The following is a 23,383-nucleotide window of genomic DNA, read 5'->3' on the forward strand; positions in this document are numbered from 1 at the left end:
AGGGCAAGCTGTCACCCCTGGGCGAGGATAGCAGGTGTATTTACAAGTCAATGAGGAATTTGTGTATATATATGTGTGTGTATAATTTCACAGTGAGCACACCTGACCTTTGTTAATGATGCCACTCGTACAGCTGCAGGGGGGGAGGGGACCGCTGCGCTCACAAACGCCTCGTTCCTCCCTGACAGGTCGGACTTGAACGATGCGACAAAGTGGAAATGAAAAGGAAACCGGCGTCCAGATCTTGTCTGTACTTGTTATGCCTCCTACCTCCTGCTTCCTGTCTCTTCCCATTTCCCCCCTTTAAACATTTTTGCAGGGAGAATTTTTCCTGAACTGATGTGAGGTCCCGGGTTAGAGGATGTTGAATGTGTACAGACTGTAAAGCCCTCTGAACTTAAGAAAATAAATGGAATTGATTTTAATTGAATGTATTTGTATTCATTTCTTAATGATAGTAATAATAACAACAGTGAGGATGATGATGAACATAACAGTTCAAATAAAAAATTTCGCTGACTGAGTTTCCCTTGTATTTTTATTGAGTTCGATCTTCCATGAGAACATATGAAGTTAGTGTTATTCTTCGTTAAGGATCAGCTCAGTGACGCCCGGTAATAATTACAATCAACTGTAACTGTCACGGGAGTATTAGGGTGGACCCAAATGCACGACTCACGAGACAGAACTGGAAAATAATTAACTTTACTCCAAGGACCGGCAGGAACAAAACAGACGGGAACAGATAAATACACTCTGTAACGCTGGAGGGCTTGGTCAAGAAGAACACAAAACAATCTGGCAGAGGACAAGTGAGGGAACTTAAGTAGACGGGGACTAACGAGGGAATGGGCAACAGGTGAGATGGGCATGAAGACCAGGTGAAGGTAATGAGGGACTAACGAGGTGATCAGAGGCAGGTGAAGGGAGTTGGACTGACGAGATGGGAAGCAGGATCTGGAATGACATGATAGTTAGTGACAGGATGAAAACAACTAATAAAAAAGGAAGGTATGGAGCTAAACCATTACAGTAGCTTTAAATATCATAAAATAAGTTTGTGATTTAGCAGCCACACCATCAAAATATCTCGCACATATCCCTCTGTGTGTGTGTGTGTGTGTGTGTGCAAACATGTTTCCCTCTGTGCATACTTTCTCCCACCGGTGTTTTTTCTTTCTTCTCCAGCAACTAGAGTAGAATAAAAGAGGCAGAGGGCTTTAATATTCCCAGATGATTGAATCCAATCATGTGCTGCTGCTGTGATGGATCACTCTTGAAATCTATACATATATATTTTGTATTCCCCGTCTAAAAACGACCCTTATATTGCGTCCGTACGAACAATCCGTCGTCCTCCATCTGCGAACTCACTCTTTTCCAGCCACTTCCATGCCATCTCCTCCTCCTCCTCATCTCCCGGAGCCCCTTCTTACTCCATCTTAATTTTCCATGCCGTGCTTTTTCATCACCTGCTGACTCACCCCTCCTCTTCCCTGTACCCTCCTCCCGAATCACCCTCTGCTTCGGCGCTCGGCGCATCGACTGTCGCGGGAATCCGATGTGAAGGCCGGCGGTGCTCTCGCTGCTTATATCTCCCCGTAATGGAGCCCAAGGGTATCTGCAATTGAGTGTGAAGACTACATCAAGGTCATTTACTCCACCCCGCGCAGGACGGTGATGGATGTCTTGTCTGATTGCTCGATTTGGTCCCGCCCCACTCGGGGGAGAGGGGAGCGCGTCACCCCATTGCACTTTTCCCAGTGTTGCTTTTGGCCAGAAAGTCATTCACATTCCTTGAGTAAACATTTGAAGGGATTAGAAATAACGAGTATTGATTGGTGGGTTGGATGGCACGCCATGTGTCAGTACGATAATCTGCCAAATTGACTGCGCCTCTCGGGGCATTGTGCGGCTCCAAACAGCTGGATCCAGTCATAGGAAACCATAAACATCAGCCCTAGTCATCTGAAACCTTTCCCAAGTGCCTCTGATTTATAATCCCTCGGATTGTGTGTGTGTGTACAAACATGTGTGTACGTGTGTGTGTGTGTGCGTGTGTGTGTGTGTGCACTTTAGGGAATTACTATAGATTGCAGTCGGACATGTGAGGCTCAGCCCATGTAATTTTATGATGGGTTGAGGGGGGAGGGGGAGAAACTCAAATACAACAGGCTCATACACACATCGGAGGAGCGTGTCCCCCCCCCCCCTCAAAAAAAGTGGACTATATTTATCCTGTTTGACATTTGATTTGGTTCACCCGCTCTCTGAGAAGCGGCGTCTCCCGGAGTAGAAGATCGGCGACCCGCGGCGACCCCGCTATCCAATCTCGTTTGTCACGTCTCTGCCCATGACGGCGGAGAAGACTCGGTTCATTATGTCTTCTGATCCACCGTGATATCGTACGGCGTCATAATGAGTCAAGGGAGCTAATTATATTTGGGGTCTGAATTCTTTGCACGGGATGGGACATTTGGAACACAGAAGAATATAAATATATATATATATATATGTATATATATATATATCTTATTCTATCATTATAAGGAAAATAAGTCTGACAATTGAGGCTATTTTCCTACTGTATAATTGTACTATAGTCATATTGTGCTGCCAGGGATGACGTATTTGTTTAGGCTAACACAGAAGCGAGCGTCGCACTGGTTCCCTTGAGAACTTTTTTATGAATTATTATATATATATATATATATATATATGAATATATTATTATATATTTTTTTCCCCATTGAAATTTGGGATTATTAGAGAAAATAAACTCTGTGGCGAACACGTTTTACGATTCTGGCATGAAGCGTGAATAAGATGACCACTGAGCTAAAGGCCGACCGGATAGAGTTCAAGTCTCATTTGGCCACTTGTTCGCAACAGCTTTTTAAAAAAAATTATATATATATATATATAAAACTCACTATGGAATAATTACTTACTCTTCAGCTTCCGGCATCGAACCAAAACCCATGCAAACAAATAAATCCCGTTGACTTCTGGACGAGGGAAGCGAACGTGCAGACATGCTAATTCATGTCTTGGTTTTAGGACTCATTCCCGCAGCGCTCCACTGGATCGGAGGCAAAATGAAAATAAATGTATTGAGCCTTTTTATTGTTTTGTTTTTTTGTTTTCTCTGAATAATTTATTCTCTGCTTGACACTAATTGCCTACTAAACATGATTTTTGCACTTGGGGGGGGGGGGGGGGAACAATCATTTTCGCCCACGGTGTGTACCGTGTGTGACACACGGATGTCATTCCATAGGACTCGATGTAATAAATAAATAAAAATTATTGTGGTGCACGGTGAGGCGGCCCAGGGGGAAGGGGAGGGGGGGGGGACTCGCGTATGAATCCCGCAGTCGGGGAAAAAGGTGTTGAGCGGTCAGCTTTGTAATCAACAGGCAGGTCGTTGACCAGCGAGGCGTGATTGTCTCCGTCTTTATTCGCCGCTGTGTTTGAGAGTTAACAAAGCGTGAGATCGGGCCGTGACACCACGCTGCACATTCTCAGCTCGCAGGCCTTTTGTTCTGCGGACCCTTTTGTGGAGCCTGGCCCAGATTCATTGAAACTCAGGAGCTGCTTCTTTTCTCTTTTTTTCTCCCTCCCTCTTCATTCTCTATACTCAAACACAAACACACACACTCACACACACACACACGCACGTACACACACCGGCGCGCACAAAGCCTGAAGCTCTGCCAGCATTTCGTGGGATAATCTACCTTCCTGAAGGTTTACTGAAGCCCCCCTCTCCCTCCCTTCGCACCACTACAATCCCACTTCTTCTCCTCTCCTCTCGACTCCTCCTCCTCCTCCTCCTCCTCTTCCTCCTCCTCCTTATCGGCCCCAGTGTAAGCAGCATGTGGTTTCCTGCCAACTTCTGGGAGCCGTGAGCAGCAGCCTCTCCAAACAGGAACACGCATGAAGACATTCCACGGCCGAAGAAAACAGTGTCCTCAACCGCCCCCCCACCCACCACCCTATGCCTCCCTCCATCCCCCCCCCCCCATGCAGCCATGCATCACCGCGCATGGACCTGGAAACGGGGAGAGAGAGTGAGCGTATGAGACAGTCCACACACACACACACACACACACACACACTCACACACACATACAAATAGGATTGAACGACCATCAACAACGCGTGGGCCTGGCTTTCTTCAGATGGCTTATTCAACCACGTTCGTCCTCGGGTAGTTTCTTCTTCTGTACTTTTTTTCCGTTCTTCTCTTTCTCCCCTTCTTTTTTCTCCTGGAAATCCATGGAAGCGTGAGCTGAAAAGCAAACATCATGGCGAAGAGTACCGAGAGAGCGGTCGGAGGAGCTGTTACGTATAGAGTCAATTTGATTAACATTGCAGCAGGGCTCTTTGAAAGCAGACAGGCCCGGGGGCAATGAATCGACGCAAAATGGAATGAATAAACGAGCGGGATAGAGACGGGTGCAGAACGACGCAGAGGTGCACCCACATGGGCATCGCCGGCAGGTGAAAGGTCGAGCGGGTCAAATCGTTGGCAACGGTATAAGGCCCGAGCCCGACGGACGACTCGTCAGAGGCACGGGGCGTCACTGTGGAGGAGAAAGTAAACAGCGTCATCAGTAGGCGTGGGGGGGGGGGGGGGGGCTTATCACGGGTGAAAGTCAAACAAGAATCTGGGATTCAGACGTGCAGAAGAAAGGCTTTAAATCATTTAAAATCTCATTCATAAGAGACGCGTTTCCTCTCCCGCCGTGCGAGGCGTATCGATTGGGGAATGTTACTCTGTGCCAGAAAGAGAGAGAGAGAGAGAGAGTCCTCAATCTACGGTCCCGCTGCCTTTTTAGCAGCCAATTCTGACACTCCTGGCCCAGATCGCTCCATCTTGTCTCCGCTCTTCAGTTTCCGAATATTCCATTTTTTTCTTCCTCGAGGAACAAGTAAACGGAGGGAAACGGTCCGAGTCGCAGATCCTGAGGGGCTGATTCTCTTTTTCTTCTTCTGGGGTGGTTGTGCTCACCGGGCAGAATATACACGTGGCACGGCACATCTTTCTTTTTTTCTTCTTTTTTTAGCGAGCGCCAGCTTGAATGATTCAGCGGCGTATTGAAATGACCCATTGGGGCCACTACGGAGAAGTTGCGGATGGGTTTCGAGATTCGGGTCGAACGCTGGATGCTCAAGACAAAGCGAAGCACTCGAGGCACTAAGAGGATGTTGAAGGTGCCGAACAGATTTATTCTCCGAGTTCAATTGCCACGTGCTCTGGTTCCAATTGGATCCTGCCCATGAACAATCCCTCACGTATACTTTCATCACTGCACAGAGAGGATTGGGGTTTAATGAAGCTCTCTGGACGTCTGGTATGTTTTACAGGTTAAACGACCTTGCCTGATGTTCATTTCTGACAATTTTACGCATGTGGTAAACTATTTTATTGCCGGAATGGTAGATTATTTACAGGCTGTATTTGCGATCCCCATCTAGTGCCCCAATCCGCAACCATGGCATCGCAGCCACATGGGACCCTAACCCTATACACCTTACAGTCTGCACAGCCCTGGATTATGAACAGTGTCAAACATTCTCGACTTTCTACAATACATGGCAACTTTTACAAGAGTGCCGGATGGTCCAACCGCCGTGGAGAGTCCTCGCCCTGCACCTCTCCCCACATCGGAACTGGTACGTGATAAAGGCTGGAATATCTCTCTCCCAAGCTCTCTTTTTTTCTTTCTTCTTCGAGGAAAGCTCGTCCGGGAGTGTTTGTTGAGACTCTGACGGACATCTTTAAAGCCCCGCTTCCTTCGGACCTGGCGGGACGACGTGCCGTACAAGCAAGTTTGTTTTCGACGGGAAGACTGTCGTGTCGGCGTTGGAACTTTGGTCGAGGTACGCTTAGTGTCAGGCATCCAGAAGACTTGGATGAGATCAGGGAACGTTTGGGGGGAACTGTAAACTTTAGTCTTCTGCAGGGTGAGGGTTCGGTAAATCGGACTCGCTACTCGTCCGATTGCCGTCCTCGCCTTCCACACCCTTCAGATGCCAGTCGGCTCCATCCAGAACTGCTTGTGGGACGGTCGACAGAAGACTCTGCCGCACACCTGTCCGGCTTCAGATCAGTGGCGTGCGTCTGTGCCCGGTAGTTTGAATATATACCGTCTCACGGGGTTTGAACGTCTTCTCTCAAGCGTTCTCTTGTCTCGCTCGGCCGACCAAGGGGAACACTGTGGATGTCTTTTCAAAGAGGCGGTCTGAGAAGGTGCATAGTCACGGCCAGCTTCCCCCCCCCCCCCCCTACCTTCGGAGGGGGTAAAAAGGTCCGCCTCATACACCCCGCCTCTCTACGCAAAGTGCACACCGCTTCCCGCATTGGCACTCGACGCTGGCTCCGGACCTAAAACGGAAGGTGTGCCGATATGGACTCGATGGGGATGTTTGATGGGCAGATTGTCTGCCGCCGAGATTAAACCCAGCGAGCTCTCCAAACAGACTTTACTCATGTGTTACCGCATTCACGCTCGGAAGCGGTGCAGCCTCCGTCTCCTGCTATCAGACGCCGAGCAGCCCTCCGGGGGGTTATTGGTATTCGAGGCGGCTGCAGCGCTTCAGACAGAGTGCCGTGTGACACGGTGGAGGCCGTGACATTCAGTCTGAAACAGTCTTTTTTGTATTGTTGACAAACCAACAATCTGACAGCGACTCCCACTTTCTGTGAGTCTTTCTGGGATAATAAAAATATGTTGGTTCCCCCGTGAACACGCTCAGCCCGCCCGCCATCCTCCTTTGGATCCTGTGAAATTATTCTACGTTATTTCCGTGGATTTCAGCCCCCCACCCCATTTGATAATGTCCCGCTCTTCCAGCTCACCTCTCATAAATAGTGAACGGCGGCTATCTGTTGGTCTTGGGAAATGTAAGCGCCTTGCTCAAGGGTGTAGTAGATAAGCGACGGAAGAATCTGCTCCACAAGTGCAATCATCTCTACTTTTAGTCCAGCTGTTCTCAGTAAACACACCTTCGTTAATAAGTTCCTCGTACCTGTTATATCAGAACTGAATACGAATGACCTCCACTCGCGCCGCTCTGTGGAAGTGACTGTTCGCTCACAAGCTATCGCAAAAAAAAAACTCAATAAGGAACCGTCGAGGCAGGGCGGGATGTCGTTTGGACCGAATTGTAGTTATCAGGAGGCCTCGCTGTCTTGAAGCTCAATTAGAGCAGCGTGCTAGACGGCTATCGCTGGGCGGAGGGCAGACTGATGTGGAGGCGCGGATATCCACTCCGGGCAGAGGAGGCGAGGGATTCCCAGCAGGACCCGGAGCCGCGGAGGGCGGTTAATGCACATGATTCACTCTCGGTCTCCCCCGCCATGAGGGCCTCGTCCTGGGCAGAGCGGAGGCGCTGCGCCAACACATTCCATGATGCAGACGGTCTACTGTCTCTTATTAGGGTCTCGAAGACGTGTATTTATATACCCCCAAAAAAAGTTTTTTATAGAGTTGAAGTGTGAACTGCAACATCGCTTCACAACACAATGCATCTAAAATCACAGCTTTCACACGTTGCATGCGAGTCCTCTATGTCCGGCTGCTCCTCCGGCTCCCTCCCACAGTCCCATAAACTGCCCACATGTGTGAAACCAAGTGCGAATGTGTATGCTCTGAAACTCTGAGAGCTGTCCAAAAAAGGTTTCCCCTCGGTCACCTGATGCACGTTGGGAGAGGCTCAACACATCCCTTGTATGGGGCATCCTGTGATGCTGGTGTACAAATACTCCTCGTGGTCTAAGAGTTGATTCATTGCCACTTTATTTATAGCACTGTTGTTACGTGTGATAATATAATTGTTAACCGTAATAAATCAGCACGTCTGCTGCCTTTGGGAAACAGCGGCTCCCTCATGGTTTTTCCATAGATGCAATTAAAAAACAGGTTTCAGCAGAACTCCACCTGTTGAAAGAGCGTGTGCTGCCTGCTCTTCTTCTCTTCTTTTGTTGACAGGATTTAAAAAAAAAGTGTTTGTATATAACAATAAATAAGTAATATCGACAAACCTATAGTTGTTTTCTTAAACTTCTCCTACTTTGTGTGCATCGCTTACTTTTATTCTCATAAAGAAAATTCGACCGTCTTTAAAAAAGTTCCACGCGCATTCGTTTCATCACGGGCACTGTAAATGACGTCAGCATGCCAACGATGTAATCTCCGTGCGTGTGCGCGCGGGCGGAGGTGAGCCGAGGTCCGTCAAATTTCTCGAGTAGTTATTAAAATAGCTGCTCAACATCCACCCAGACTTTTAAACCGACTCGCGCTCTGATTGGCTGCGCGGCGGTCACGTGGCGCAGTGCAGTCAGTCGCTGTGCGGTGCCTCGAGCCAGCGCTGAGTGGAGCCTGTCTGCCAACAGCTTCAGCAGCGGCTCTATCTGGAACCCACTACACTAACTGACAATTAAAAGAGGCCCCTTTTTCTTCTTATTTCCGAGGACTATTCTTCACCATGGGCGACAAGAAGAGCCCGACCAGGTAATGTGACCGCCCGCTGCCGTTTTAGCGTTGTTCCGCGCGTTTCGGGCTCGATATTTGGATGCGTCTCCCTCACACGGGGATCGTTTCTCCCTTTTTTCAGTCGGTATGCCACAGCTAGCTAGAATAAAGCAGTCACTATGGCGGCTTCTCGCTCCCTACAACACAGTCGCTTTAACAGACAAAGGGAATTTTTTCGGAGGGTACGCCTGGCATTCTCCGAAACGCTCTTCCGTCTCGACGGAGCCTTTCGGAGGGTCAATGTCGAAATTGACATTGTTCGATATTGGTTTTGTTAGCCCACATGCTAAGCTCCGACGCCGAGGATTGTAGCAGCGCTCCGCCTGCCCGCTAGCCTAGCTGGCGATCCGATCGGACGGTGTGGAGCTTCGCCGCCGAGGAGGGGGTTTATGAACCACGGGGGCTCCCCGGGTCTCGAACCCCCCCAACGAACGTAATGACAACCCCGTGATTCGGGCACTTGGCAGCCTGCGCTTTTTACACAACGTGGCTCGTCTTGCCACCACCTCCTTTGCTTGTTAATTCGTTAAAAAAAAATATGTTGGTGGTGTTTCCACACAAAAAAAAAAAAAAAGAGATAAGCGAGAAAGGAAAAAAAACTAACTTGACCTTAACATTTGTCAGGCCGAAAAGACAAGCCAAACAGACCGCCGATGACGGGTACTGGGACTGTAGCGTCTGCACCTTCAAGAACACCGCCGAGGCTTTCAAATGCAGCATCTGCGATGTGAGGAAGGGCACATCCACAAGGTAACGTAGCTCTCTCTCTCCCCCCCCCCCCCCCCCCCCCCCTCTCTCTCTCTCTCTCTCTCGTCTGAGCGTCTCCCCCCCCCCCTGCTCGGCTGGCTGGCTGCAGCAGCGTTGCATCGCAATTTTAAGCGGATGACAACTTTGATCGACAGCCCATTTGTCTGCGAGGGAACGCGGACTTGTTGACGGACAGGCTGTGACAAAACACCGCCCGCCGTTGTCTGGTTTCTCCGTATAGTTTCTTGTTTTATGCGACGAACACATTGCGTTGCTTTCGTGCACTGGTCTAGGTAGGGTGGCTGCCTCACTAGCCAGAGGGTGGGGGGGGGGGGAGGGGGGAGGAGAGAGAGGGGGACCATACTTCATGTTGGCTGTACAGCAACAGTGCATCAACAGCGAAAGAGCTGCTCCTTTTTCTCTTCCCTTATGAAACGAGGTGAATGCATGCACGTGCATTTCACCTACCTGTAGGATTGCAGAGGTTCTGCTGATGGTCAGGCGAGCCAGCTTTACGCTGCATGTGATGGATGTACAGTAAGGAGATGACTGTTTCCAAGATATGTTTGTAAATTTATATCTATACTTTAAATTATTTTTTTTATACCTTGTGCCATGATAGTGACATTTTTTTTTACAATTACACATTAAAAAAAAAATCTCTTTAAATGTCAGCCAAGACATGTGTCTTTGATTAATCATGTTCGAAACTCAATCTGCCACAACGAGTGAATTCACTCATGTTCGCTCTCAGGAAATGCCTCCAGATTAATCACATTGGTGTCTATAGCAACAGGTTTGTATCTCCCCCCCGAACAACGTCGGCTGAAGACTTATGGGAAACGGATGAAATCCCCGTGTAGCCGAATGTCACGACGAGATCCCCTTTTTTTTTTGGTTTTTGTTTTGTTCTGATCGGGGGAATGTTTTTGATGAGGTGTCGGGCGCTGCGGTGCGAGACTGTTTACTCGTGTCATCACTTGCGCATTGAGATGGAGAGACGGATGAGTCACTTGTGGGTTTGTTGACACGTCCCCCCCACGCTAACCTTTCCAGCTGTGGTTTTACAGCGAGTGGCTCGGCGGACACGGCGGGGAGAACGCACCGACGCCGGTTTCCTGAAAATCCAAAAGCTCGAGCGCCGTCCTAATTGCCTGGCTCCCCTCCCCCTACGGTCTTTTCCCGAGTCGCGTGCAGCTTAACCCTCCTGTTACCTTTGGGGTCAATGTGACCCCATTCAATGTTTAATATCTCTAAATAAATGATTGACATCAAATTTTTTTTTGCTTTTATTTCATGACTTTTCCTAATTTATTGGGGACAACTGGGAAAACGTAAAATTCACATGATATGTTTTTAATGTCCTGAACATAACTTGTACGCATCGGTGTTCTTTGGGGTCAATTTGACCCTAGACTGTTTTTCACTGTGTAAAAAATATAAACTTTTTTTTATTCATTTAAAGGGCTATTTAGGTCGTCAACAAACAAACATAAAGTACCCGACGCTTAAACTTGGGAAACAATATTAATTCTAATCATTTTCTGCAGATTTTAATTGCTGGGGTCAAACTGGCCCCATATGTTAGTAAATTTGAAGGTGACAGGAGGGTTAAGACCACGGGCGCGGGGCGAGCCCGCCGCGCCGAACAGGAAGCGGAGGCGAGCGCGTCGCGGGGCGTCCTGCCGCGGCGCTCTGGCAGCGGCCCAGTCGCCTCTATTACGTCTGAGCGCGCGACATCGCAGGAGCGGTTGTCCCACATTTCTGTTTGATGCGAACGGTTAACCTTTGATTAACGCAGTCGTGCGGCTGCCGCTTATTTTAATGAGTGCTAATTAGCCGTCTTTTCTTCGCCGTTTGACGCGTACCGAGCGAGGGATGGGACGAGGCGCCGCGCTCTCGGCTAAATGATTCACACGCACGGCGCCGTGCGGCTGGTTGTCTTGCTCCTTTCATCTGAGGCTCTGCTTTGGATCTGCTTTCATACAAGTGTGCGCTAATTATAGAGGCCCTCGCATGCTGGGAGGAGTCGAGAAAAACACCCCCCCCCCCCCCCCTTCTCTCAAGGTTTAAGTGAGATCTGGGTCGTCGCTTTGTGTTTACTACGAGATCGGCTGGACTTCGGTAGGTATTGATCTGCTGGGAGAGGCATGAATGTCTGGAAGGGACCTCTTTCCACACACGATCTCTCACACACACACACTCCTGGGACAAAGGTCAGTCTGTGTTGACTGTTTTCAAACCGAGCAGGGAGAGCACGTCGGGTGAAGGTTTGCCTCCCACCCGTTCCTGAAGAGCCGTCGGTGCAACACGTGGCGGACGTCTGACGGAGGAGTGCGACGTGGCCATCGCTCGCTCGCAATTAATGTGATCCGCAGTGAGCGAGCGGCTTACACTCGATAGAGGCTTGAACTGCACATTGTCATCCCCCACCCCGCCCCCCCTCACCCCCCCTCTGCCAGCCGCAGCCGAGCTAAGTAACTGTGGGTCAATGAAGGCAAGAATGTGTGTGTTAACGAGGGCCAAACTCTGGCGTGCAGGAAGAGGCCCCCGTCTCCTTCGCCCCGCGCAGTCCACCGAACCCGTTGACCCGGCGATGTAACATTACACCCGAGTCGGCTAAATCTAGCCTCCGCCGCTCTGACTCGTAAACAAGAGAGCCCTCCCGCGTTTTTTTTTTTTTTTTTGCCGCACCCTGACCTCGCCGCTCATCTCCAAGTCCGAGTAGCCCGGGCGTTCGGCGTCCGCATCGAGCGGCCCCGCTCCTGCGGTAATCGGAGAACGGCTCGCGTCGGCGTCCCCCGGTGAGACGCGCGCTCTCATATTTAAATGCATCTGGCGTCCGGATCGCCGCGCGAACGTGACGCCGCTTGGTATGCGCCTCTCGCCATTAGGAGCGCTCTAAAGTTGATTGATGGCGGAGATCACAGGAAGTCTCGAGGTGCCTCTTTGACTGCGGCGCTGTTATCTCTGCGCTGTTTCCCCGTTGTCATTTCAAGTAGCTGGCATCTGTGCTCCGCGTACAACAGAACAAACGGGCGTCTCTCACTGGTTGGCGACATGCAGTGCCCTGACGAGATTAAATAAACCTAAATAGTCTGCAGTTTATCTGAAGCTCAGACCGCAGACATGACACCGAACCTGAACCGCAGCAACTAATAATACACGATGTGCACAGCAGTGGGAGATAACAGTTCATTCATACAGGCAGGGTTCGTACGGTCATGGAAAACCTGGAAAAGTCATGGAATTTTAAAAATGGTCATTTCCAGGCCTGGAAAAGTCACGGAAAAAACTTAAATCATCAAAGTTTTGGAAAAGTCATGGAAATTTGTTATAATCACGTGTTCATTTACGCCGAGTTTGAAATAATGAATATATCTTTTAAAGAAAGACGCTCTCGATACGCAACATTTTCTAAATTTTTCATGTTTATACCGAGATTTCAGTTTGGTCATGGAAATTTGGTTTAAAGTCCTGGAAATCCATTGGTCAAAATGTGTAAGAACCCTGTATAGGTGTTGGGAATAAAGCCAATGAATCACCTTTTTTTTTTTTAAGTATCACGTTGTTGACGCAACTTGATTCGACTTCGTACAGTGTCGTAATGTCGTAGTTAACGTGCTGCAAATGTGCCTTCAGGATTGAATCAACATTTTTGTCAGGCGATCTCACTCGCTGGAGTCCAGACGACTCTGCAGAACGCAGCCGGAGCCGAATCCAACGCCACGTGACGTGGAGCCGTCTTTTAGTCGCACTCGGACGGCAGGTGAGGTCTCCTGTCGCTCGCGTGGCCCGACCTATGAGGTCACGTCACGCACGCGTTACGGTCGATGTGTGTTTTAAGTTCATGTGTTCTCCGGATCGCTCCGCCGGCCCTCTGCGGCTCGGTCGTCAGCGGTTACCGTGGAGCTTGATGCCCTTAAACATGTGTCTTGCGTTAAGTCTGTGGCTTTATAAAACGGCCATATGGGAAACCCATAACTCCACAGATTATGAAAGTTAGAACCAGGATTGATGAACACCGATCCCGAAGCCAAGAGTGGGGCTGAAGAAAAGAAAATTGCGTCTCTTTCTTGTGTGTAAGCGCTGAGGCTGCACAATGTGTGTGTGTTTGTGTGTGTGTGTGTGTCTTTTACATGGAATGGTGGAATAGAGCCATTATAATCTGTGGATTCTACCACTGTCACATTAAGGCAAATTGTCTGGGATAATGGAATTACATAAGAGGGACATGCCGGCGCTCAATTTATATCTGCACTTCCTTCGCCCACCCACTGCCCCCCCCCCCCCCCCCGCTCAGAGGAAACTGCTTTTGCTTATCCAGCATTATCAGCATCTGCACTAAAGCCCTGAGCGCGAGCGGGTAGCCCTAATCTTTACATGTTAATTGCCGGATTTAAAAGTTCTTAATTACTTCATGGGATTTGGCAGCGTGTGAGTGATTAAACACAGTAGCCAATTTGAGAAAAGGGAGAAATGTCGAGAGCTCGCCGAATCGGGGCCTCCTCCTCCTCTCCGCACACACAACCAAAAAAATAATAGCCGAGGAGTGCGGCGGCGAGGGAGCCGTGTGAGGGAGTCTTGGGGAAAATACAGAGAGAGGCATATGAGGACAAGAAATGAGGGAGTCGTTAAGTTGTGGAGTCACAGCTAGCTGAGGAGAGGAGAGAAAGGGAGGGCAAGAGAGGCCAGAGAGCGAGAGAGAGAGAGAGTCGGCGCAGCCTCTTCTGTTTTCTACCGTCGTCCACGCAGCGAGGGACCGAGCGGCACCGATCGCCGCAGATGGCGATCCAGAGTTGACGTCACGAACAGAACACTTAGTGTGCAAGGAATTGTTAAGGAGTTCGGATTGTTTGATTCTGGTCGCCGGAGCGTTGTGGAGAAACGGCACGCCGGAAATTTGGTCGATCCGAGGCCAAGTCCACACGACGACATTTTCATTACAAAAAATAACGTCGATGTGGCCGGAGATGGTTCAGAGAATAGCGGTTCACTGTAAGGTCAGCTGGGCGGCCCTGAACCGGAGTTCCTCACTCGAGTCTTCCGCGTCTGCTCTCCTTGACGCACGGGGCCGAAGTGACGATCGCTGGGAAGAGGACGAAGGGAGTGATGGAGAGGAAGAAAACAAAGGAACGACACGGAGTCATGTGACGCTGACGGAAGGAGCTCACGGCTCGCCGTCTGCCGACAGGTGCTTCACGGCCCGATGGAGTCGTCGGTGTCGAGGGGGGTAGCATAAAGCCCTCAAAGTCCTGACTGGAAGAACTCGTGGTGGAACGGACGGGAAGCGCCGTCGCCCCGGGCCGCTCTCCGGGCGCCGTCCTCGCGAATAAGCGAATGGTTTTTTTTCCTGTTCGCCGAGGGTCGATTTCTCCCCCCTTGTTGTCTCGTCTCAGAACAGCGCTCCGGCGGATCGTAGTCGGTCCGTATGGATCCTGTTCAGCGCTAACCCCCCGATTAATTACGCAGGTAAAGTGTGCAATAAAGTTTTACTGCCGATCGTTATCAGACGATTTTCTGTTTAAAATATGACGTATGGAGGTTGACGTTAATGCTCTGTTGGCAGCGTCAGAACGGAGGCGGAGAGTTCCATCAGTTTGCTGAACCGTTTCCCCCTTTTGACGAAGTCACACGGATTCAGAAGTCAGATTTGTACAACTATTCGTCCTCAAACTAAAATTAATGAGTTGATAAGCATGAAGAGGATCGTCAATAACAAATGAATTTGTTTCCACGGTAAATGAAATATATTTTGGACTCATGGATTGATCGAATAACTGAAGATTGGGCTTTACGTGTTTCTGAATTGATAATGCGAAGCACAATCGGACGTATTTAAATGGCGCGCTGATCACCTGTTGCATGGCGACCCAACCAAAGCCCCGTGGAAGAGTTGCATTCTGGATCTTAAGATGTGTGTGTGTGTGTGGTATGAATGGATGATTCATGTTTGTGCACAGCTTTGCACTTCATTGAGGACGAGGAGCCCACGTTCGTGCTGCAGGGATCCGGTTATTTCCAAAGTCTGAAAGAGAGAGTGGGCGGTCCGGTGGGCAGTCCACGGTCAAAGAATACTGTTGTCTCTCTCTTTCTCTATCGCTCTCTTTCTCTCTCTCCTCCCCCCCCCCCTCTTTGCTCAGCTGTCTGCCGCTGCATTCACTGGACTGGCAGGACATAATTGCTTGTCCTCCACACGGCACTTCAAATAAAAGAGCTGTGTTAATGAGGGCTTTCCTGCGCCCCCTCAATCTCTCTCTCTCTCTCTCTGTCTCTGTCTATATATCACACTCTCCATCGCTCGCTCACTCTCTTCGGCTCATTGTTTTCTGCTTTCTCTGGAAAGAGTTTCCCTCTGCGATAGCAGTCTCTCTCTCTCTCGGGCCGACGAAGAGAGAGAGAGCGCCGAGCCGAGGCACGTCCGTCTCCGGGTCGGTTCTGGCCCAGCGGAGGCGGAGGCGTCAGTCCGACCGAATTAGGAGCTTTTCACGCGCGATGATAGTCATTTCGGGGCGTCCCGTGGAGGGAATCCCTCCCCCCTCCCTCCCCCCAGACGGCGGAATTTCGGGCCAAGCACGGGAGGAGCCGTCAATCACGGCCTATTGTTGTGTGAAGGGGAGGTAATGAGCTGTAAGCCCTCGCAGTGGGAAGTGATTCGACAGCAGGCGTTGCACACTTGACACTCTCGCTCACACACTCGCGCCCAATCCCAAGGAATATATTGGCGGCGGGAGGCCGGAGCGATCGGGCCCCGGGATCGTTTCCAACACAAATGTTTTTCGATTTGGATGTTTACGAAATAACACGGAGCCGGTCGACGGTCGTTTTTCATCCGGACGTTCTCCGCTCGACGACGTGGACGGATTGTAATTAAATGTTGAGTCGTGATTCATTTTGGATATGAAGAGCTTCTTTTTCTTTTTTTTCTCCCTTTTTTTTTTTTTTTTTTAATGCAGAGGGGGAATTTATTTCCCCAGCTGTTCAGGGCCACCCACACACCCACACACACACACACACACACACACACATGGTGTCGAGCAGACTCTCCATGTTAATGAGCCGTGGAGCGTGGCTGTGTGTGGTCAGTAAATAAATAATGGGGCAAAGAGAGCGGTGGCTCGATCACGCCAGCAGCAACTCATGGCTGACTTACAGCTGGCACTGAATCACCGCTTAACTACTGGGGATGCCGCCACCCCCCCCCCCTCCCCCGCCGCCGCCGCCACAAATCTCGGACTCTGACCGGGCCTTCGTCTCCGCAACAGGCTCTAAAAGAGGCGTGGGATTTATCCGTGGATCAATCACTCCTTGGCCAACCCGCTCTCACGGCCAGATACAATTGTTTCTTGTCCTGCTGGATACTGTGAGCGATCGCAATCTGTTTACTCCCAGGCGAGTGTTAGAGAGAGACGGACCCCCCCACTCCCCCTCCCTCCTTGAAATTACAATTATTTCACAAGGCGCCTGTGAGCACAAAAATTCTTTGTCACGCTTTTTCAGCGGCGTGTCGGGGGATTTTCTCACCGCGCGTCAAACTCTGATCACTAATCCAGAAGTACTCGACGGACCCAGGAGACCCCCGCGGGGGGAGGAGGTGCATTACGTCAGTGACGTAGTAACGGGACGGGGGAATTCAGAATTGAAAATTGTTGTCGGGAACACAGGCGAGGAGGTCCAACGCCATAAACTCCTAATTATCACTTCTTATTCATGAATTGCTTATCAACTTAAAATCCGAAACATTCGACATAGTTGACAGTCGTAGTTACTTACTGAGGACTATGACCAGGAGTCCTGGTACTCAACGTGGGTGGTCCAGGTTTTCCCTGGCAGGTGTCGGTGGCTGCTTAGCAAATGAACATTATGCGAGGGATGGTTTATGAAGAAAGTGTTAGAATACAGTCGGCAATGTGATGGTCTTAACATGTTCAAATAGTCCGTCACCTCGCTTTTCCTTCCTCTTTCTAAAGCCTGTTATTACAGAACGCCCTTCTTTTACGTTATAGCGTTATTTCAGACATCAAACAAACAACGGTTTATTTCTAAGGCTGGACGTCGTTTTAAATGACCTGGCAGGTGTAAATGAGTGGAGAGACGTAGAGCCGCATGGGAATTAACATGATGATAATTCATGCTTTCCAAAATGATCTGTCGTATTGGGAAGGAACTCACGTTGGTTTGAATCGCAAATCACAGACGGGGTTCGTACGGTCATGGAAAACCTGGAAAAGTCTTGGAATTTGTAAATGGTCATTTCCAGGCCTGGAAAAGTCCTGGAAGAAACTTAAATCATCAAAGTTTTGGAAAAGTCATGGAAATTTGTAATAATCACATGTTCATTTACGCCGAGTTTGAAATAACTGTTTTTTTTTAAAGAAAGACGCTCAAAATATAAGCCGGCGTACGCTCTCGATACGCAACATCTTCTAAATTGTTCATGTTTATACTGAGATTTCAGTTTGGTCTTGGACATTTGGTTTAAAGTCCTGGAAATCCATCGGTCAAAATGTGTAAGAACCGTGCACAGAAATTGCTAAACAAATCGTGTCGCTCCGCTCCATTACGCCCCGATCGATCGGCGGCGCTCTCTCCGTCTAACGGGGGGGGGGGGGGGGTGGGGCCGTGAAGCGGGAGAGAGGACAAAAGCAGCAAAATTAATCGGATCGTCCGAAATGTATTTCTTTCTAAAATACTCTGCTCCCGAGACGGACGGGCCGAGCGTCCGCCGTGTCAGAGGTGAAAGACGAGCGACTGGACCGATATGCGACGTCGCCATATTGAGGCGAGCCACTCAAGCAGCTGTCTGAAACCCCGCCTCCACAGCGAGCCGCCCAGATCGGCGCCTGACGCACTCTTGAGCTTCTTCTGTTTTTTCAACGTTATGTTTTCGTACCGCCGAGAGCTTCGTTATTTATTTCAAATTGAGTTTTTTTTCCCCCCGACTTCCTCGGCGACGAGAGTCTCTACAGATTCCCACCTGGACCCCGGGGCTCGAGGGACCTCCTCGCCTCCTGCAGGGACATAAACAAATAACTTCTGCCAGGAACGAGAATCCGGAAAGGGGCGGGTCGTGCTCCCGCTGAGGGGCCCCCCCCCCGAGTGGCCCCGTGGGGCCGTGCCAGGCTGTTTTTGATTGCACGCTTGAGCTTTTCAACCGGTTCACTCCTCGCCGTGCGTGCCCGGTCCTGGCCTGTGATTAGCCACGCTGCTGGCTAGAAAGCACCCCTCTCTCTCTCTCTCTCTCTCTCTCTCCCCTGAGGTCCTCTGCTTCCCCCCCAGATGCTGCCAGCTGGTGTCCATGATGCTGCAGGTGTGCGTCTTGGCTCAGCCGATCCGACTTGGGCGGAGCGTTGTTTTTCCCCTCCCTTCTCAAATTCAGGCTCTGCGCAGCTGATGGCGCGAGAGGCTGCGTCCTGCTGCGCCGCGCATGTTTGGCACATTTCTGGACGTGACTTTTTTGAGATTTTCGAGTGAAGAGCCTCTTTTAAGGGATCGGGGGGATTCTTTGAAATTTCGCTCTGGCTTTTGCAGTTTTTTTCCCCCCTCCAGATGAGGAATGTTTGAATATAAGAGTGTGTGTGTGTGTGTGTGTGTAACTGAATCTGAGTCTGTGACAAATGGGCCCGCCGTGCAGTGATCAGATTAGAGGACCTAAGTGACGCGCTGCAAACGTCCCACCTTGTGATCCGCCGCGTTCATTTTATTACAGCCGTGAGCTAACGAGATTAGCCCTCCGAAACGGAGCCTCCGTGCTAACCCAAACTCTCAGCCCCCCCCCCCCCCCTCTCTCTTTGTCGGCCGTCGTGTGACTGCGTTGCTGCGGCTCCGCCCCCCAGGCTAATCCGTCTCTCGCCTCCGTCCCGTCCGCAGGAAACCCCGGATCAACTCCCAGCTGGTCGCCCAGCAGGTGGCCCAGCAGTACCCGATGCCGCCGCCGCCCAAGAAGGAGCGGCGAGAGAGGAGCGAGCGTGCGGACCGGGAGCGCCCGGACGGCGACCACGCCAACGGGGAGGGACGCCCGGAGGCCGAGCGCCCGAAGCCGGCGAGGCCGGAGGGAAACCCCCCCGAGGTGGAGAGGGAGAAGAGCGACGCAGAGCCGAAGCCCATCACGGACAAACCCAACAAAGAGAGGGAAATCGTCCCGGCCGTCACGAGGAAGCCCGGCAGCAAAAAGACCAGGTGAGCGGCGAGTCGCCCGGCTGTGTGTTTGCGTGTCCCGTGAGCTGCTGCCGTCCTCACCCTTGTTGTCTTCTCTGTGCCCCCCCCCCCCCAGACCCAAATCAGACAACCACCACCAGAGCCCGCCCAGCGACAAACACAGCATTCAGTCTGGAAAATCAGCAACCAAGACCAACAAGAACTCCCACATCTCCAGGTGTGTAGCCGCCTCGCGTCCTCACGCCGCTTCACGTCGACGACTACCTTTCAAATGACTCACAAATGATCTTTTACACTCCACGCCCACGCTCGCTTTATGTACAGCCGAGACATCGCGCTGCGTTGAGCGTGTCTCCTTGTTGACGTCTGTCTGTGTGTGTGTGTGTGTGTGTCCCTTCAGGCCCAAGCTGAAGAACATCGACCGGAGCACCGCCCAGCAGCTGGCGATCACCGTGGGCAACGTGACGGTGATCATCACAGACTTTAAGGAGAAGACCCGCTCCTCCTCCACGTCCTCGTCCACCATCACGTCCAGCGCGGGCTCCGAACAGCAGCACCAGAGCTCCGGCTCCGAGAGCATGGACAAGGGCTCCTCGCGGGCCTCCACGCCCAAAGGGGACCTCCTCTCCGTGGGGCGCGACGAGTCCTTCTGAGGTCCCGTAGCCCCGTCTTATGTTTGTCCTCCTCCCCTCCCCCCAACACACACACACACACACACACACGTTTCTGGACACTATGGATCCCATATGGGGAGAGATATCACCTTTCCCATTGGTGCCCTGCCTCCATTTCATGACCTCCCCCCTCCCACACACACACACACTCACCCCCGGCTGCGGAGGGCAGTCGGTTGTCTGAGAGGAACTGTGCAGTGAGCCTGCCGGATGGGGGGGGGGGGCCCCGCTGGGCGAACTCCCCTCGTGGATACAACGCATGGAGCCCCGCCCCCCCCCCCCCTCCCCCCTCATCACCCCCACAGCCTCCCCTGCGGTAGCATCCAGACACTTGTATGTATTGTTTTATATTTCTATGTGGATGTGAGGCCAAAATCGACCTTTTTGTTTTTGTTTGTTGTCGTCGTTTTTTTCGTAAAGAAGAATTCTTCGCCGGGCACAATAACACCATCATTTCAGTAACTTTAAACTATTATTACCCTTATTTATTACCCGTTGCGCCTGTATCCTTTGATATTCTCTTCTTCTTTTTTTTTTTTTACGTTGAAGCTTTGCCGTGTCGCCCCGCCGATCCATCATTCGTTTTTATGACTAAGATGACAGGACTCGAGTCACACACACACCACACACACACACACACACCACACACACACACTGGTGCTAGATACACTGTGAAGCGGTTTCGCAGATCTGGGATTGCCCGTTCACTCAAATGTGACAGAGTGCTGACGAATCAAATTCTCATTCACTTCTCTCAACAACACTGTCGTCTTCATCGGGTCCGTCCGGGTCTGTACGGGTCACGGTTCAGACGCCTGACTTTTTCAACTAGATCGTGTATGATTTAGTTTGCTATAGCAGATCTCTTATACAGTATCGTATGTCCTTAACTGTACAGTGTAGGCCGTTGTGTAAAACACTAAAAGCTGTTGATATTTTCTGCATTCCGTACTTGGATATTGAGGTTTTTTTTTTCTTAATTCTTTTCTTTTCTTTTCTTCCGGCTCGAGGCGGAGCCGTCCTCTCGGCTCCGGAGCCGGAGTTTAGTGTCTGTGGCGACCGAAGGGCGGTCCCGCTTGGTAAAACCATCCGGAACTGAAAAATAGAGCCGTTGTGTCAAGCTGTTGTGAATCGATTCCATCCCTTCTTTCTCTCGCCGCTTTAAATCTTTATTCTCTCAAAACCAGACGTCCCAGAAAACGGGGAGTGCAAAGATTGACAATTCAGTTGATTTTTTTTTTACAATTTTTTATTTTGTATTATTTGTTATTAATTTAAGACTCCTGGGGGGAAAAAAATAATATTGCAGTAGACGATAGAACACAATTGCCCTTTACATTTTGTTTTAAACAGCAAGGCTTACTAAAGGGTTTTAATTCACGTCCACCTTCGCTGACACTAGACCAACATAATTTCCTTTTAACTGTATGAAATTGTATAAAGAATAAATGTGTATATCATATCTTAGTTTTATTTATTGAAGGACCAAAGGAATTTCATAATGACATGATACATAGACAAATAAATAACAATTTGAATTGCAATTATCTAATGTGTGAGATGAATAACAGTTTAAATAAAGACTAATATAATCCATGTAAACGGTGTTCTTATTGTCCACTTGTCTCTGTGCGCGCCTCAATCGGGGGAGGGGGGGGGGGGTGTCTGGGTAGAGGTCTGGGTCTGCTGGGCCTCAGTAAGCTCCGCCTCCTGCTCTGCTGAACTACCGTAGTGCGTGTAGCTCCCATAACAACAGAGGCCCCCGGAGCCGCTCCCAGAGCAGCTAAATCCAGGGTCAGGTGAGGTTAACCCCCCCCCCCCCCATCCCCCACACAAAAGAAAACCCACCTCCACGTACCCGACCAGGATCTGAAGGGGCGAGACTCGGTCAGTCTCACGCGTCGGGGTTCATAATCGTGTGTGGGTCGTAAAGCGATGTTTAAAGTCCAAGACACAATGCGTTCATGAGTTATTGTTTCTTTTTGTTATTGTTTTTTCTTTTCTTTTTCTTCCTGCTCTTCTGAAGCTACGGTTAACATGTCACGATAGAATTTGTTTTTTCTAAGCATACAGATATGGAATCGGTGTTCAAAGTGAGGAAAAGCGATGGGAATAGAACAAAAGAAATGGGAATGTGACGAGGGGGGGGATGTTTTGTCAATTTTTTTAAAAAACACAACAAACGAACCCTCTGTAATGCAATCTGTTTAGAATTGGGCCGAAGAAGCCACCTTTTCACCTGCCTTACCTGCAACCACGCCCACCTGACCCAAGTCCTCCCACCACAACGGATTCATTGTTAAATTATTGACAAAGTGGCCATTTGCTGAGTTTATGAATTATTGCTTGTATATAAAATGTTTAAAAAAAACACTAATTGATGGCATCGGAGCTGAAGTCTTTTTCTTTTTTCTGTTTTTTTCTTTTCCGCACAAGCAGTTCTGTCCTTGTGTGCGACCAGTAACCTTAATTTACTGTGTAAAGATGGTTACATTTTATTTTTTTGTATCTTTTGTTTGTCAGAGACCCAAATATAGAATGTTTCCTGACTGTATAACCTTAACCGTGAATTAAGTGTATTATACAAACTCATTTCTTGCTATAACAATGTTTTGTACAATGCTTTTAAAGTTATTGCTCGGGTTTGAAAAAGACAAAACGGACACAAAAAAAAAAAGTACAATAATCCATTCTTTGTTTTAATGCTTTTTTGGGGGTTTTTGTTCAACTTATAGCTGATGTGTCATTGTTTCCCCGTGTGAAATGGTCACATTATGTTCCCGGTGTGGACAAAAAAAAAGTATGCAGAATTTTTCAGCAGATCGCGGCTCTACTCGTCTAAGCTTATAATGTTAAAATAATACATGTTTCTGGCATGTGCACGACTTTGCGCTTATAGGCTAACCTTTTATCATTTATTCTTCTCTCCGCTTCAAATAGAAATGTCTATTTATGAATTTTGCTTGTAGTTTTTCACAAATAAAATGGTTAAAGTTATATTGTTTCATGGCTGCTTTGTGTCCTTTGAAATAAAAATATAATAAATGAAAACAAAAGTATGCTCCTCCGCCACCGAAGTACAGGAAGTGTGTTATGGATCTGAGGCGGCAGACTATTGACTGAGATGTCCCGGGGAGTGTGTGTGTCTGTGTCTGTGTGTGTGTGTGTGTGTGTGTGTTCATGGTGGAGGATGGAGGGAGTCACATGACACCAGACATGAGGGCGGCCCCCGTGTTGATGACAGCTGTCAGTCGTGTCTGC

General features: G+C 49.6%; 1 protein-coding gene across 1 annotated transcript; it reads left to right on the forward strand.

The window, feature by feature from the left end:
• The first annotated feature begins 8,366 nt into the window (after window positions 1-8,366).
• rybpb (RING1 and YY1 binding protein b) lies at window positions 8,367-23,119 on the forward strand. The gene is made up of 5 exons (XM_056437889.1): window positions 8,367-8,522; window positions 9,168-9,293; window positions 19,161-19,469; window positions 19,564-19,665; window positions 19,849-23,119. Exons 1-5 carry the CDS (start codon window positions 8,497-8,499, stop codon window positions 20,099-20,101), a joined length of 816 nt encoding a protein of 271 aa, XP_056293864.1. The 5' UTR covers window positions 8,367-8,496; the 3' UTR covers window positions 20,102-23,119.
• Window positions 23,120-23,383: the final 264 nt, after the last annotated feature.

Source organism: Pseudoliparis swirei, chromosome 18 (genome assembly GCF_029220125.1).
Source record: "Pseudoliparis swirei isolate HS2019 ecotype Mariana Trench chromosome 18, NWPU_hadal_v1, whole genome shotgun sequence".
NCBI lineage: Eukaryota > Metazoa > Chordata > Actinopteri > Perciformes > Liparidae > Pseudoliparis > Pseudoliparis swirei.

What these genes read in the sequence shown, in the direction of transcription:
- rybpb (XM_056437889.1), top strand. Translation starts at nt 8,497, where the DNA reads ATGGGCGACAAGAAGAGCCCGACCAG. An exon ending in CCCGGCAGCAAAAAGACCAG is followed by an intron (nt 19,470 to 19,563) that starts GTGAGCGGCGAG and finishes CCCCCCCCCCAG; the next exon opens with ACCCAAATCAGACAACCACC. An exon ending in AAGAACTCCCACATCTCCAG is followed by an intron (nt 19,666 to 19,848) that starts GTGTGTAGCCGC and finishes GTGTCCCTTCAG; the next exon opens with GCCCAAGCTGAAGAACATCG.